Below are 16,282 nucleotides of genomic sequence, written 5' to 3'. Positions count from 1 at the left end.
GTCTTTACTTTTATAATGTTTTATATTTCTGACCCTATCTTGTATCAGCAACATGTTGTCTAAGAAACAACCAAATTCAGTACAAAGGAAAAAGAAAGGAAGAAAGGCTGTGTAAAGTAACTACAAAAGACATAATTTGAAAAATTATTTTGAGTGCTTCACTCTGTTAAGATGCTTTACATTGTAGAATTGTCTTGAGGCAGCTAGAGTTATTTTCTTCCAATTTTGTTGAACTTTCTAGGGCCTCTCCTGGCACAGTTCCTTCAGTAAGATGGGGGACAAGAAAATATAGGCTAGGAGTAGGAGCAGCACTGTGAAGGACTCAATTTTTCTGTTATCACAGAATCCAAGAATCATTCAGGTTGGAAAAGATCATTGAGTCCAACCCTCAGCCCGACTCTACAAAGTTCTTCCCTACCCCACATCCCCCAGCATCTCATCTAAATGACCCTTTAACACATCCAGGGATGGTGACTCCACCACTTCCCTGGGCAGCCCATTCCACTGTCTGACCACTCTTTCTGTGAAAAATTTTTTCCTAATGTCCAGTCTGACCCTCCCCTGTTGCAGTTTAAAACTGTTCCCTCTTGTTAAAAAAAAAAAAAAAAAAAAAAAAAAGGTCATACAAAACTCTTGCTACTTGTTCATCTTCTAAGCAGGATGCCAAAAAGAATCACAGGGTCAAGATCTGACCAACACTGATGCTTCACAGGAAAAGAAGTAGATATAAAGGGTCCACTCACAAACTTCTTGTTTACAAATGTACCTGAAGAATAAAATAACCTCTTCAAATCACCTTTCTGGGCTTGGATACTAGGCAGATACAGTCTAAAAAGTGTTATTCACTTGAATGCACATTAGCTTCTAGAATATGTCCAGCCTAAAAGGCTTGACCAGTCTTCCTCTGAAGTGTGAAGAAAGCCGCCGTGTGAAGTCACCTATTCCACTGCAACATCTTCCCAGGATGTGCCCAGGCTCTTTTAGGCATGTTTAGTGATGTATGGTTTGTCATATAGTGGAGTGAGTTTCCTCCCGCTGCTTATGTACTAACAGAGAATTAGAGCAGATCAGCTCATGCAATGAAAATTTATATCCTACCCCCAAAAAGCATAGGAAATAGCAAAAATGTTGACTTCAGGATATTAGTGTCTTGACAGAACTGTAGTCCTGGGGAGCAGCACAAACACTCCTCATCAGATGCCAAGCAAATGCTGGTAGTTCTTCACATCTCTGAAGCCATTTTCACTCAGCATTAACAGTAGAGTCTATTGCCTCTTTCCTGCCGGCATGAATGAATTTGATGCTGGTAAAAGCTGATGGTGTAGCAAGGGTATCTTAGGACCTCAAAACCACTGCAAAGCCAGTAGTCAGCTTGCTTCTGCAACACCCAAACATCCGGATGTGATGGGAGGATCTCTCTTAGCAGGACCACAGGCATCTGCATACTCTCCAGTCCTTGGTGTCCTGATGAAACCACTGAAAATTGTTAAGCAGTATTTCACTGAGAACTGACTGAGGCTACAGATCTCACTTGACATAATGTCTCCAACTCTAATAGTTTTATTTCAGGGTCAGTAGGAATAAAGTCCCAGTAGCAACCAGAGAGATGGAGGCTACTCTGTTCTGCAACCCACTTCCTGGGAGGCCAGGTCGTCTTAAGCAACAATTTGAAATAAAAGTCAGGAATAAGGGATTTGACTTAAACTAAGACACTCAAGTTCTTCTGTGCCCATATGAGCCAGATGCCCCCGTTCTCATTTCTCATATTGTCCCTGGTGAGTATTGTCTGCCAGCAGCTGTGGTCCAAAACAGAGTCCTAATCTAGATGTTCCCAGGCTTCATGTACAAGGTGTGAGAAGGACAGGGTGTTTCTCATTTCGCTCTCCTCATTGCACATTTTATTTTAACTTTTAATTCTGCTTTACTCTTTCTTTTTCAGAGCTATTCATCCCTCTGAAACAAGAGAAGGTAAGAGAAGCTATTTCTCTCTCCTACTCCTACCTTTCACATCTACAGTTGGGATTGTCTATGTATTTCATGATTACCACCTATTTTTGTCCTGTTTCCTTGAACAGTTTGAAACGTTGGAACTTTTCAGGACTGGTCTCAGTTCAAGGATGAATTATTTGGATTAAATATGAGAAAGCACAGTTTTTAAAACAGGGGACGTGAAGAAAATTAGACCTTCCTTCCACAAAAGCTTTTGTTTCTCAAAAAAAAAAGATGACTTTCCAGTGCCACTGCCTCCTTAATGGGGAATTCTGTTTTTTCCAGGAGACCTTGAAGCTGGTAGAGAAGGTGTACCCAAAAGCCCTATTTCATTAGCTGATGTTGGCTCAGAAGAGTTCCTGCAGAAACTCACATCCCATATCTCAGAAATGGTATCTGCCAAAATAAGTCAGGGTAAGGAACCTGGCAAACACAATTAGCGTAGAAAACATGCAATCTTTTTTTTTGGGTGTCATCTGGACTTTAAATATCTGCGAGATTTATGAAGCAGGTTTTGAGTCAGTCATCCTACATAAGCATATGAACATTTGTAAATGCTTCAGACTTTTTTTAGTAAACGTCCATCCAAACTGCATGTCTTTGTGTACAGTTTTGACCTACAGTTCTGAACTACTCAGTGTACAGTTCTGAACTACAGTCTAGAGCTTTGAGATAGCTGGTGTCCATTTAATGCATATAGTGGTTTTTTTTTTAAATAAGTAGGAATAACTGTAAGCTTTAGAGAGGAGGGCAAGTTGTAAAAATCGAAGTGTATTTTGAACATCTTAGGTATTTCATGTTCCTCAGATATTCCAAACTCCCAAGTCTGAAAGCAATCCTGTTTTGAAGACTTCTCACATCTTCAAGTTTTAGCTTACAGTGGGATTTTAAAATCAAGTTGAGGCTGAAAACTGTGTGCACAGCTGTACAGTAACCTAATGATTTGTTGAATTAAATGAAAAATCCTGGTTTGGGTATCATATACCCATTATCTTGTAGTAAAATTTTATCTTGAAGCAAAAATAGAGGCTCTTCTACAAGTATTCTTGCAGTGCAGTGGCAATACATGCAACAGGCATGCAACCTCATGCATTAAAATGTCCTGATTATATATTTAATCCTAAATATCAGTAGAAGATCACTCTAAATACTACATATACTCTTCATAGGGAATATTTGTTTTTATGAAATTGAAAATTATTCCACATTTGGTTCACATCCGAATTGGAGATCTTTATTTTACACTTTGTTGTTGCTCTGCTTTTTAGCTAAACTTCGAGTGCCAGGTGCAGAAAGTGATGATGAATCAAAAACTCCCTCTGCATCCCCTCGCCATGGACGATCCAGACCTTCATCCATTGCTCAGGAGTCCTCCTCTGAATCTGAAGATGGGGATTCCAGAGGAGAGGTATGATATCTTTATGGACAAGTTTGACACAAGGGGAAAACTTTACTTAGAATGATTAGTCTTGTCTGCTTTAAGGATCTCCATCCCCTTTAGGGATATACTTTACTTTGGTAGGTCTATTTAGTGTTTAAATATTGGGTCTGTGATACAGAGCACGGAGACTCAAATTCTGATGCTCACTGTGTGATCTTGAACAAGTTGCTCAGGTCAACATGGTCAAAACATAACGATTATTTGGCACCTTTTTCTTTCATGTCTGAGCTTCAGAAAGCCAGAGCTTAATTTTCTGTGGCCTTAGATAGAGTTGGTCAGAAGAATTTTGTTAATTTCTTCATAAGAAAAATGATAACTTTGTGAAAATTAGAAATTTTTTTAGATGTTCATTTCAAATACTTCCAAAAAAACCCAACCCCACCAACTCCACCTTTGAAAATGTTAACCTATTTTTACATTTTCAGGACCACTGTTTGTTTTGCCTTGGGAGACAAAAATCAGTGTTTCATGCTGTAAATCCAAAACACCTCAGGTAGTTCTGAAAATATGGCCTGAGCATCCTAGAGACTTAGTCTTCTAATTGCAAAAGCAAAGAGTGATTCTCTTTCCCTTACAAGGGCTGGAGAATAAAACATTAAACACGCTTATGTTCTGCTGGTGTTATTATATTCTATTTTCAGAGCACAAAATAACTGTCATTTCATGCCTGTAGATCTTTGACGTCTACATGGTCACAGCTGACTACGTGCCTGCTGCTCCTGACAGGGAGACCATCACTTTGAAAGAAGGTCAATATGTGGAAGTCCTTGATTCAGCTCATCCTCTGAAGTGGCTGGTCAGGACCAAGCCCACAAAGTCTAGCCCCTCTCGACAAGGTTGGGTATCCCCAGCTTATCTGGACAAGAAATTAAAGGTGACTAATCATGCTGTGTTTATTTTTTGTGTAAAATTACTTGCTTCAGTTGCAGTTTAGAGCCACCCCTTTTGCAAAGAGTGACGGATGAGGAGGTTGTTGAAGAGTTCTGTAACATCATTGAGCCTTTTCATGTTCGGATAAGACAACATTTCTGTATGTGTGCAGGTGTGCCTGGGTTTGAAAGACCTAATCGTCCTCCAGCAAAAAAGAAATTTCACACTGGTTTAGGAATAATTGAAACACGACACATCAGGGATATTCCTCAGTGTGTACTGGTAAAAGCACTGTTAACTTAAAAGAAAAACGGGGATTTTTTTTGTATTTTAGTTGTCACCAGAATGGGGGACAACAGAAGCTCCTGAGTTCCCTGGAGAATTTGTTTCTGAAGATGAATATAAAAGGAAGCTGAGGTGGGCTTGTGTCATTTGGTATTTGTACCTTTGAGTTTTCCTGCCTTGTGAACTAACATCAATGTTGGCATCTAGGTGCCTCTTGTCAGAGTCACTGTTACTATTCTTCTGAGTCTTGCCACTTCCCCTTTCCCAAAACCAAGCAAACTCTGTCAGACTTGTATTTTTTTAATCTTTGATTAATTTTTGCCGTTGATTTCAGCCTAGGAAAATTCCAGGCAACCTAAAATCATATTAGGTGACTTGAAAAGAAAGGTTTACATGATGTAATTCTGGAAGATCTCAGATATCACAAAACTGCTGAACTTCAGTGCTTCTGTACTTTTGGGTGCTCTGTATCTGAGGATGATGTCTAAAGAGGGAGGTAAAGCACTCTCAGAAAAATGGCTACAACCCTGTGTTTCTCCCTTGTAGTGTAGCACACTAGTGAGTGTGCTGTCACAGAGGTATTTGCTTTCTGGATTGCATAAAGTGTCATTGAAGTTGCTACTGTCTACATGCTTTTGTTTTGTCTGCCTTAACAGCAGGTGCCTCTAAGTGTCATGAGCAGTTCCTGACCTAAGTTCCTTCTAAGGCCAGATGGGATCTAGTCAGCACACTGCAGAAAGTCTGCTTCTCCGATCAAGTATCTCTATTTCAGAGGCGAGAAGCCTCTCAGCATGTCAAGGATAATTGTGATGACTTTTCTGTGCTTTGCTTTTGCCTATTCATTTTCCTTCCAGCATTCTTATTCAAGAACTGTTGATCTCGGAAGAGGATTACATTCAAGATCTACAGTTCCTCCAGACCCATCATCTTAAGTACACTGAGACCTGTCCCAGTGTCCCCGGAGCTGTTACCAGTCAGAAATCCACCATCTTCAGAAACATTGATGACATTGCTCGCTTCCACTCCAGGTGGGCATTCCCATGTGCCTTCACTTGAGACCAGAGTGTGGCTCATACCTGGTGTCAGAGCCACAGTAGCTATCGTTACTGTGAAGGATGTGGAGCACTGACAGTGCTGGGGTGCAAGGCAACTGATGGTCCTTTTTGGATGATAGATGATGGTGGCATAGCTGAAGTCAGAGCACAGGGTTGGGGCTCTCATAATACCCTTCAGAGCTTCAAGACTTCATATATCCAGCTTATTTCTTATCCTTTTAAGCAAATTTGACTAAGAAGCAGTGAATTATTGTAAAAATACTGTAAAATATTGTAAAAATATTTTTAAAAGCATGGTCTTACAGACACTTCAGTGGTGTCTTCATAGAGACACACATTCCCCTAAAACTGATGCCAGCATCCATGCATCCATGCATCCAAAACACATCCAGCTGTGGCAGGCTGTCGCTGCCTACTCCAAGAAAGGATTTACTGCAGATATGCTGTTCACGTGTTCAAGTGAATTTCCAGGGACCAGGCTGAAATACTTTTACTTGCCAAGGAGAGGAGACTTTGCACCAATGTCTTATGTACCTTAGGCTTTCCATTGCTAAGAGGCCTCCTTTTGCACCTTGATACCCTTGCTCACATGGCAAGTGATTGTTCCCAAGGGAAGTCCCTCCTAACAGCATGAGAATCACCCTTTCTTCCCTGTTTTCCTACCCTCTGGTCCTAACTTCTGGTTTATTTTAGGGGGGACATCAATAACATGCACGCACAAAGTTCAACAACCAGTGAGCATGCAGAATCTTCCCTGATCATCACGTGTTCCGATCAGGGCTAGCAGCACTGTAAGCAGGAGCAACCAATAAGGAGTTTGAGCAGGTTGCAGGGAAAAATATATAGTTATTCTAGGGAAATCATTATGGGAAGCACAACCTCTGCAATGGTGAGGATGCTTATGTGGGACATCTGGCACTTTTGCTGGCTGTTTTGCCAATTATCAGGCCTAGCATAAAGGACACAGCCAGCATAAAGATGAACCAATCACCAAATTGTATTTGATACAAAAGGGTCAGTACATGGGTGAGCGCTGGGGGTACAAACAAGTCAGATTCTACATAATTGACATCAATGCCACTGACCCCAACAAAGACACCACACGACCAACAACAGGTGGAATAAATGGTGAAATGCAGTCTCCCATAGAAGGGACAGGAGACAACTGAGTTAAACCAAACACATAAGACCAAGGAAGCCACACACTGAATCTCTACACTGCCCACGTTCACAAAAGCCAGAGCTGACTGGAGCCCAGTCCCAGGGAGGCGGGAGGCCCTTCCCCAACAGGGAACTCTGCACAGGGCATCCCCCTCACAGACAGACACTGCCCCTCCTGTAAGGGGTCCCAGCTGTTATCCCTCAGTGGGACACCTGACCTTTGTTCACTGAATGCAGACACCCGGGGCTCCTTTACCCCATGGCTCTCCCTGCCAGGCCGGCACCACCCTGGAGGGAAGCCTGAAGGGAAACTCACCCCCCTTTGGGAAGGACTGTGGGAACCACCCAGATGTCAGCCTTAATTTGGGGCTTGGGGTTGAAACCCCAGCAGTTCACTGGGCCATGAGAATAGATTTCCCCTCTCTTTCCTCCCTCTCTCTCTCTTTCTCCCCCTCCTTTTGTTTTTGCCCCAAAGTAGCTTCAACTGCTAGAGCTGATGTATGTCATCTTTGTGCATGTGAACCTGGCTCAACCGCCTTTGTGAAACAGAGTAAAGATCTCTGTCTTCACTCATGGATAGCTCACTGATCCTTAAACTGAGGCATAAAGATCTGGGGAGGGGTTAACTTCCCAACCTGAGATAAACCCTTAAAAATAATCCCTACCTTCTTTGCAGGGCATTTCATACAGTCAAGCTAAAAGGGCCAGCATTGAGAAGTTCAGTGCTAACGTGGCAACATCCCTAATTTCCTCTAGTCATTTCATTTAACATGCATTAATCAGAAATTACCTGATTTAAAGGTCTGGCTGCTGGGGCGGTGTTCTAGCCTCATTCCATCACCTTCTCCTCAGATGTCCTTTTTTCCTTGTCTCCACAGTGTCTTCCTCAGAGGCGTGCAGAAATGTGACACTGATGATGACGTGGCCATGTGCTTTATCAAGCATGAGGCAGAGTTTAATAAGTACATCCAGTACCTGGTGGGGAGAGTACAGGCCGAGTCGATTGTTGTTAGCAAAGCTGTCCAGGATTTCTACAAGGTAAACCAGTAGCCAGAGTACCTGCTGAACACGCATCCTATAGCTCATTGCATCAAGAAATGTATTTATTAATCACAAATGTGATCTTGAAAAGGATTATTAAATATTTTTGTGGGAAATCATTGCTAAATATAATAATTTTGTATTCACTGTCTAGCTCTTCCTGGTTGGTACAATCAATAAGGGGAACGTATTTACATATGCCTATGCATATATGAATATTATAAAAGTTATGCAGTTATGAATGTGGTTGCCATTATGCAATTGTAATTAAGGGATGTTTTAAGGGCCACCACATTATAAGACCAAGTGAACTCATATAAAATAGTAGTACAGGTAGGAAAATCCTGTTTGTCCTCTTCAGCTGCTCAGGATTGAAGTTCAATAGTGCAAACACACACACAACACTCCAGATCCATGAGCACATGCATGTTCGTGGATCCCTTGAGTAGCAGCATGGCCCATCTGTCCGTTCGATATCCATACCCGTATACTGAGTGTTCACCCTCTCCACAAGCCTCCTACTCACCAGCTTGTCCAGCTTGATGCTCACTGGAGAACAAATGCACGTGTTCACTCTCACCCCACATTCACCGATCCCTCAAATTATGAGCACAAGCTCTCAGCCTCCCTAATGTCTATGACTGGATCTTGGGTCTCCTACTTGCAGCTAGTCCAGCTGGAATTTTGCTGATGAATTGCACAGAGTTGCACCCATGTGCACCAGGTCAGTGGAGAGAATAAACATCCAGCTTGGTGGCTGATGTCCTAGCACAGGGACCCCATGGCCCATGACTTCCCACCCCAGGAGCCGGTGCCGAGACCCTCACTTACTCTAGTTGATGGCACTGCAAACACCGGGACCACTCTTGATCAAGGCCTGGCACCAGTTGCTGGCAGTGGGTTTACTTACTCCTGTCCTCCCACCTCCAAAAAGTGCTGATCTTTCTTTTCACACCATCTGCTTCTGCAAGATTTGAATCACATTTCCCCAGCATCGTTCTTGCACTGGAAAAGCAGACAAAGTCAGCATTTCAGACACCTTGCAGTCCAAAATAAAAGCTAGCCAGTAAAGAATGGGTGAGGGCTACAGAAGTCCAAAATATCGGGAAGTAAGGTCTGATAGACCTATTCAATTTTGGCTGAGGTAGGTCTATGAACCAGCATTATATGAGCATTTTTTCCATAAGAGCAATTTTCAATGTACAAGATTAACTTACCAGTTTCTCTCATTGTGTTTTATACTGACATTATAAATAAGATTAAATTTTTGTTTTCTTAAAAGCTTCGCCCCGTTCTACCCATCCTGAAAACTTTCACATTTCAAGTTTTCATCTGTCCTGCTGTCTCAGGTTCTAACCCAGACCACAAATGAAAGTAGCATTTTTTTAATGGTACTTTTAATGGGAAATAGCACTATGATAGACAGAAAGAAGACTGCCAAAATATGTTATGTGTAATCTTTTCTGTTCTTGTTTATAACAACCTTTCATCATTCTTCTATGTATTTTTTCAGAGATACACAGATGAAATTTTAACTAATGAAGATCCTTCACAGCCACTTATCCCACCACTGCAGCACTACCTGGAAAAACCCATAAAGAGGATCCAGCAGTATCAGTCTATAATCAAGGTGAAGAGCTTTTGTTATACACTTATATTGGATAGGTTTATGTTCTGCTTTGTGCAACTTGTGTAGAAAAAGACTATTTTAATTTCACGTTTCTTCGCTTTCTTCTGATGCAACTACAATTGAAAGCTGCTTGAGTAAGAAAGACAGTAATCATCACTAGTGATGGTGCTCTCTAAATAATTGTGTAAATATAAATCCAGGTAGAGGTTCATAGTCTCCAACCTCATAAAGTTCATCAAGCTTTATCTGAATGATCTTTAAATATATGCATATTAAAAAGTATATGGTTATATACATATATATATATGAGTACGTGTATGTGTATTTCCAAGACAAGTATGAATTTGCTTCACACTCAGCAACAGGCATGTTATAAAAATAAGCTATCTCCTATGTATAAGATATTAACTTACCAGTTTCTCTTATTGTGTTTCATACTGACATTATAAATAAGATTAAATTTTTGTTTTCATAAAAGCTTTGCCCCATTCTGCCATCCTGAAACGGTTCACATGTCAAGCTTTCATCTGTCTTACTGTCTCAGGTTCTAACCCGGACCACAAATGAAAGTTTCAGAGTAGCATTTTTTTAATGGTACTTTTCATGAGAAACAGCACTATGATAGTCAGAAAGACGACTGCCAAATTTCTGTATTCTAGCATTACAGAATTAACAGTCTGAATAGTTTGAAGAAGGTTCAAATAAAGTTTCTAATTTTGAACACCTGCCTGCACACAAACACCAACATTTTAAAGGGTCTCTTGGAAGAGCAAGTGAGCATGTCTTCACCACTAGAAGAGAGGAACAGGAACAAACGTTGAAGAAAAGGATAGCAGCCATTTCACGTTTTTTCCATCCTCTTTTGTTTTTAATCTAATGGTAACTCTTAGTTTAGCACTGCCACATGAATTGCTTGCCTCATGGTATCGTCAGGGTAAGCACAAGAGAAATGCGGTGGATACATTTAGGATTGCTTTGGGGTTTTTTGGTTTTCAATCACTGAAGCGTATCTGGTATTTGCTTCAACTTTTTCTTTGCTTAATATCAATTGCTGTAAGGAAAAGCCAGGCTGGCTAGTCAGTGAGGCTGCAGAATGGGTAGGAAAGAGGACACTTTAGTAGCTAAACAGCACATGGTAGAAGAATGGGATAAAAGTTGCTCTGATGAAAGAGCTGGAATAGATATTGAGAAACTCTTTGGTTATCAAGGAAATGTGTTTTCTTAATCTGGCTGTCCAGTAACATTTTCTTTATTCATCTACAGGAATTAATCCGAAACAAAGCAAGAAATAGCCAAAACTGCACTTTGCTGGAGCAGGCTTATGCCATTGTGTCTGCACTCACCCAGAGAGCAGAAAACAACCTCCATGTCTCACTCATTGAGAATTATCCGGGGACCTTGGAAAGCCTTGGTGAACCCATCCGACAGGTGACTGGAATTTCTCAGTCAGTGTTAGCGTAATGCATGCCTTCAATAGTTCCTAAGTACCCTTAGGTCCTACAAGAAGCTCTTTTAGAAATCAAACCTGAAAGTAAGCATTTGCTTATTACCTTTCTTACTGTTCAGAGAGATGGGTCTCCTGGCTTGAATAAATCCAAAGCACCAGATTAAGTCGATTAAGTTTGATTAAACTTGATTAAGTTTGGAGCAATTCACACATAATGTAGTTATTTGCTTTTCCAACCCACTCATCAAACAGGAACAGAATTGATCTGGGCTCCCACCTGATTTTAAAGCATTTTAGTTTTTCCTCCTCCTCTCTTAGTATTGCAAGCTACATGGGCCAGCTCCTGAAATTACTGACATCCGTGGGTTTTCCTGTTGATTCCTCTAGTGTTAGAAGCTTACTGGGCCTTTCCAATCTACCTGTTTTCAATTGACATAATCCTTTTGAAGAGCCTAGTTTGTTAGGACGTCAGTACAAGGTGATGTAGTATACATTGCACATGCTCCATGTGAAAACTTTAGATCACTTTATGGATATTCTCCCACAGCTGTGAAGATAAGAGGTCTTCAAAAGACCTGTGTGCTTCTCCAGGTCTCTTTCATGAAACAGATGAGTGTTTTAGGAGCAGAGAGGAAAGGTGACCCAGCTGTTTGGACAGTAGTCCAGGACTTTCAACACCCTTACTCAAATTCCTGTTTCTTTGTAGACTTACCATGGCTCTGTGTGTTTTTGGCACAAAGAATACCATTTGAAGGTCAAAAGAATGACAACTACTGCGTGCACTCCTGTTAGCACTGTCAGTCTGATGGATTGCCTTTAGCATTAGAAACAATCTGCTGTGCCGTAATAAACCAGAGACACACACAAAATGACCATGTAACAGTAAACATTTATCTGTTTGCTGAAAAATGACGGTGAGACATCATCGTGGTGATTATTGCGGAGTTATCACTCTGTGCTCTTCCTTCTTCCTCTTATCAGGGCCACTTCATTGTGTGGGAAGGAGCTCCAGGAGCTAGAATGGCGTGGAAAGGACACAAAAGACATGTCTTCCTCTTCAAAAATTATATTGTGATCTGCAAACCAAAGCGAGACACAAAGACAGACACCTACAGTTACATCTTCAAGAACATCATGAAGGTCTGATTGTTGTAGTCTCATGTCGAGCATTTTGCTGTCATCGAGAACTTAATGTTTATATCCAGCTTCTGGTCATCTAAATGGGACATTTCACTAATCCTTTTGAGCTATTCCTTTGTTTCTGCAAGTCTCTGAGGCACAAGCAGAATCTATGTCTATCCCAAGATCTCGCTGTTAAACCTTTCAGAAACCATTAGAAGTGGGGGTGGATTTTTACGGTGCAGCAATGAGATTACCTGTACAAGAGTTCACTCATCTCTGTTAGCTCACTGGGTTAACTGCCTAAGTAAATGATATTTTGCTGCCTATAGTGTTTGCTAGCATTTGTAGATCTTTGGGTTTGGCAGTCTGCAGAGTTGATATTAAACTGGAGCAAATGCTGGTTTAGTCATATCTTACATTCCCTGTGGTTTTCTTTGCTGGTTATGTCCTTTCCTGACACCAATTCCTGTTTAGAAATGAAAAATTGAGAGGATTTGACTTCAGCCATTCAGGACTCAGGTTAAAACTTCAAACAAAGGCAGAATAAGTTTTCCCAAGGCAGTAGATGTTCAACTCCAGTAAAAAAAAAACAAAACAAAACAAAAAAACCCCAAACAAACAAACAAAAAAAACCAAACAAAAAACCCATGGAGTTCTTGACCAAGCCCAGTCAGGGCCTTTGAAAGTCTTTCTCTCTGTCCTTATTGTCATTGACAGACAGATTTTACCTTTCAAGAAAAAAACCCAACCAAACAAAAAGGATGCTTTGCTCGGAGAGCACATAGTCCCTAATTGTGCTGTTCCTGGGCCCAACAGCGCTGCACTGTAGGGTTGGTGCGTCCCATCCTGCAATATCCTTTAATTCTGGATGTTATTCTCCTGAAAGGTGATAAATCAGGTATACCAGGGGATGGATTGCAAACTGACCCTTATTGCTGTTCAGCCAAAACTACACTGCATTGCCCCTGCAGTCTGAAAAAAATCTTTTAAAGTGGTGTAAATTATCCCTTTTGCATCTAATACTACCTGAAAGGAAGCTGCAGAGAGCTGGGTTTGAGCCTCTTTAGCCTAGTAGAAAGCAACAGGACAAGAGGGAATGGCCTCAAGTTGCACCAGGGAAAGTTCGCACTAGATATTAGGAAGCATTTCTTTCCAGAAGGGGTTGTTGGGCCTTGGAATGGGCTGCCCAGGGAGGTGGTGGAGTCCCCATCCCTGGAGGTGTTCAAGAGCAGGGTCGCTTTAGAGCTTAAGGATATGCTGTAGGTGGGAACTGTGCTAGGAGAACAGCTGGACTAGATGATCTCCAGGGCCCTTTCCAACCTAGATGATTCAGTGTAACATAGCTTTAATGGGAATCACATAGCTCATGTCCACTGAGGAGTGTACACGGTGATAGCAGAAGACTTGCTGATAGTTGTTTCCATTTCAAACCTTGATTGAATATGGTTGCGGTTCACACAGGCTAGGTCTAGTTCTGAACTGTCCTCAACACTTGGATTGCAGTTGTAGGAAAGGTTCTGACTGAAATTCAGTCCTAAGAACACAGGATGTGTGTTGACTTTCTTGTCCTCCTTCTGTCACACAGCTGAACAACATAGATGTGAATGACCTTGTGGAAGGAGATGACCGGGCATTTGAGATCTGGCATGAACGGGAAGACTTGGTCCGCAAGTACCTCCTTCAGGCACGGACAGTGATTATCAAGAACTCCTGGGTGAAGGAGATCTGTGGCATACAGCAGCGGATCAGCGAGCCTGTCTGGAGTGAGTATGGCCCAAACCTCCTTGTTTTCTCTTGGGTGGTCTCCCTGATTCAGGGAAGAGATTAACAAAAGAGGGAGAGAAGCTGTCTAGGGTAATGACACCTCTTAATCTGAACTAGCTTTAGAGGTTTTCCTTTCATCACATCACAGACTGTGGCAAATAACAACTCATGCAATTTAACAGCACACAGTAAGATTTAACTGGAATGATTATAACAGTGGCAGGTCCTCCACCTGAGCTGGGGAAGGCACCTTTATCAGGATGGGACAATGACGTTTGACTTTCTCTATTTACCATCAAGGGAGCCAAGACTGTATATCACTGAAGTAATTAAATTTACATGACAGAGGTCCTACAGGACTGTAGAGGTTTTTAGGCAATAGCAGAGCAGATGAGTACCTTTCTAATTACTCTTCAATGTCTGTAACCCAAGTGTGGAAAACACAGGCTGATGAGCTGAAAAGAGCTGGCTGTCCCTGGTCCTTTCAACTGACGTGGGCTGTCTTTGGTGGAAGATCAGAATCAAAGACTCAAGTGATTGCTCAGTTCCCAGTCGTCACATTCATACATTTTTGTCAGTAAGCAGAGGATGCTCTTTTCCAGCCAAATAGCCCAGAAAATATGCATCACCAGAGAAGAGAAACATGATATTGAAACTTCTAAAACACAAATTGCAGAGTTGGCACTAGAGGTGCATTTGACCTGGCAGGGATTGCAGAAGGGTAGATGACCACAGAATTTGATGGCAAAGACTCTGGTCCACTGCGTGAAGAGCATTATACTCCAGTGGGAAAAGTAATCTCAGGACCTGACCCAGAGTCCCACTGATACCAGCATAAAGCCCTCCTGTGACTTTGTTGGGTACCAAACCCTCCACTCCAGGCTTCTGGCTCACATTGTTGTATCTGGGCATATGGGTTTGCATTGAATTTTTACATTGCCATTCAGACTGCTTCATCATCACTGCCATTTGAGATTCCACCAATTTTCTATCCACAAAATTTATCAACAGGGATATTAAATCTTTATTCACAGAATCACAGAATCATCTAGGTTGGAAAGGACCCTGGAGATCATCTAGTCCAACCGTTCTCCTAGCACAGTTCCCACCTACAGCATATCCTTAAGCTCTAAATCGACCCTGCTCTTGAACACCTCCAGGGATGGGGACTCCACCACCTCCCTGGGCAGCCCATTCCAACACCTAACAACCCCTTCTGGAAAGAAATGCTTCCTAATATCTAGTCTGAACTTTCCCTGGCGCAACTTGAGGCCATTCCCTCTTGTCCTGTCACTTTCTGCTAGGCAAAAGAGGCTCAAACCCAGCTCTCTGCAGCTTCTTTTCAGGTAGTTGTAGAGGGCGATGAGATCTCCCCTCAGCCTCCTCTTCTCCAGACTAAACAATCCCAGTTCCCTCAGCCGCTCCTCATAGGACATGTGTTCCAGAGCCTTGACCAGCTCCGTTGCCCTTCTCTGGACATGCTCGAGTAACTCTATGTCCTTTTTGGGGTGAGGGGCCCAAAACTGAACACAGTATTCAAGGTGCGGCCTCACCAGCGCCAAGTACAGGGGCAAGATCCCTTCCCTGTCCCTGCTGGCCACACTAATCCTGATACAAGCCAGGATGCCAGGATTGTCCAGGTATAAGCTGCAAAAGATGTCCTTTACAGCATAAAGAAAGTTGGCATCTTAAAATTCAAAGAATTGAGTTCAGTGTATATACACTGAAAACAAGTCTGAGCATTTTATTTTTGTGCTTTTAGTGAGGTGAGGAAGACTATCAGAATAATTTTGCACTGTTTCATGTGGTAGTAATAAGTTAAAGTCCCTCAGCAAAGCATAGATTTTATTGTATGAGACCAACAGAATACTAGTTTGGGTATCAAGGGTGGATTTTGGGGAATTACCTTAACTGTGACAGCTGTGTGATGTCTGAATAATGGATGTGCTTACTAAAATCGTGGCCTCAAATACTTCCAGATCAGTGACAAATCCCATTTTTTTTATGCCCCATCTTTATAGCCAACAACAGATGTTTGACAGACTGAATTTAGTCTCAGATAAGCGCAGAAACCGCACCTATTCTTATCTTACTTTGCAGCAGCCATCCTATGGACAGAGACCACATTCTCCAAAATAACATGCTTATTTTGATATTTCAGTCCCTCCAGACTTTGAGGAAGAACTGGCGGACTGTATGGCTGAGTTGGGAGAGACAGTCAAGCTGGCTTGCAAAGTTACAGGAACTCCCAAGCCATCTGTCAGCTGGTACAAAGGTATGAGCAGCAAGTCATGAAATGCATCCCCCAGATTTGTTCTCTGTCTATATTGCTTTGTACTAACTGATTAGTGGCTCATCTAAAATCTGACCACCTAGAGATACCCAAGCCTAGCCTTAAAGTTAGCTACTGAGCAACTCAAGTAACGTAGATCTTCCTAGGATCTAATAAACTCTTTTCAAGTTTGCCTGTATGAAGC

General features: G+C 41.9%; 1 protein-coding gene across 1 annotated transcript in view; it reads left to right on the top strand.

The window, feature by feature from the left end:
- OBSCN (obscurin, cytoskeletal calmodulin and titin-interacting RhoGEF) overlaps positions 1 to 16,282 on the top strand; it is a 184,822-nt gene that overhangs the window by 116,704 nt on the left and 51,836 nt on the right. Inside the window, exons 75-87 of the mRNA XM_026842630.1 lie at positions 242 to 266; positions 1,940 to 1,968; positions 2,275 to 2,403; positions 3,258 to 3,397; positions 4,104 to 4,304; positions 4,635 to 4,717; positions 5,440 to 5,613; positions 7,680 to 7,839; positions 9,356 to 9,472; positions 10,736 to 10,900; positions 11,901 to 12,059; positions 13,627 to 13,804; positions 15,967 to 16,080. Of these exons, the coding sequence (XP_026698431.1) occupies positions 242 to 266; positions 1,940 to 1,968; positions 2,275 to 2,403; positions 3,258 to 3,397; positions 4,104 to 4,304; positions 4,635 to 4,717; positions 5,440 to 5,613; positions 7,680 to 7,839; positions 9,356 to 9,472; positions 10,736 to 10,900; positions 11,901 to 12,059; positions 13,627 to 13,804; positions 15,967 to 16,080 (1,674 nt within the window). The remainder of the gene's footprint in view (positions 1 to 241; positions 267 to 1,939; positions 1,969 to 2,274; positions 2,404 to 3,257; positions 3,398 to 4,103; positions 4,305 to 4,634; positions 4,718 to 5,439; positions 5,614 to 7,679; positions 7,840 to 9,355; positions 9,473 to 10,735; positions 10,901 to 11,900; positions 12,060 to 13,626; positions 13,805 to 15,966; positions 16,081 to 16,282) is intronic.

Source organism: Athene cunicularia (assembly GCF_003259725.1).
Source record: "Athene cunicularia isolate RWA chromosome 2 unlocalized genomic scaffold, athCun1 chr2_part1, whole genome shotgun sequence".
Taxonomy (NCBI): Eukaryota; Metazoa; Chordata; class Aves; order Strigiformes; family Strigidae; genus Athene; species Athene cunicularia.
This window is presented reverse-complemented; position numbering and strand designations above follow the sequence as displayed.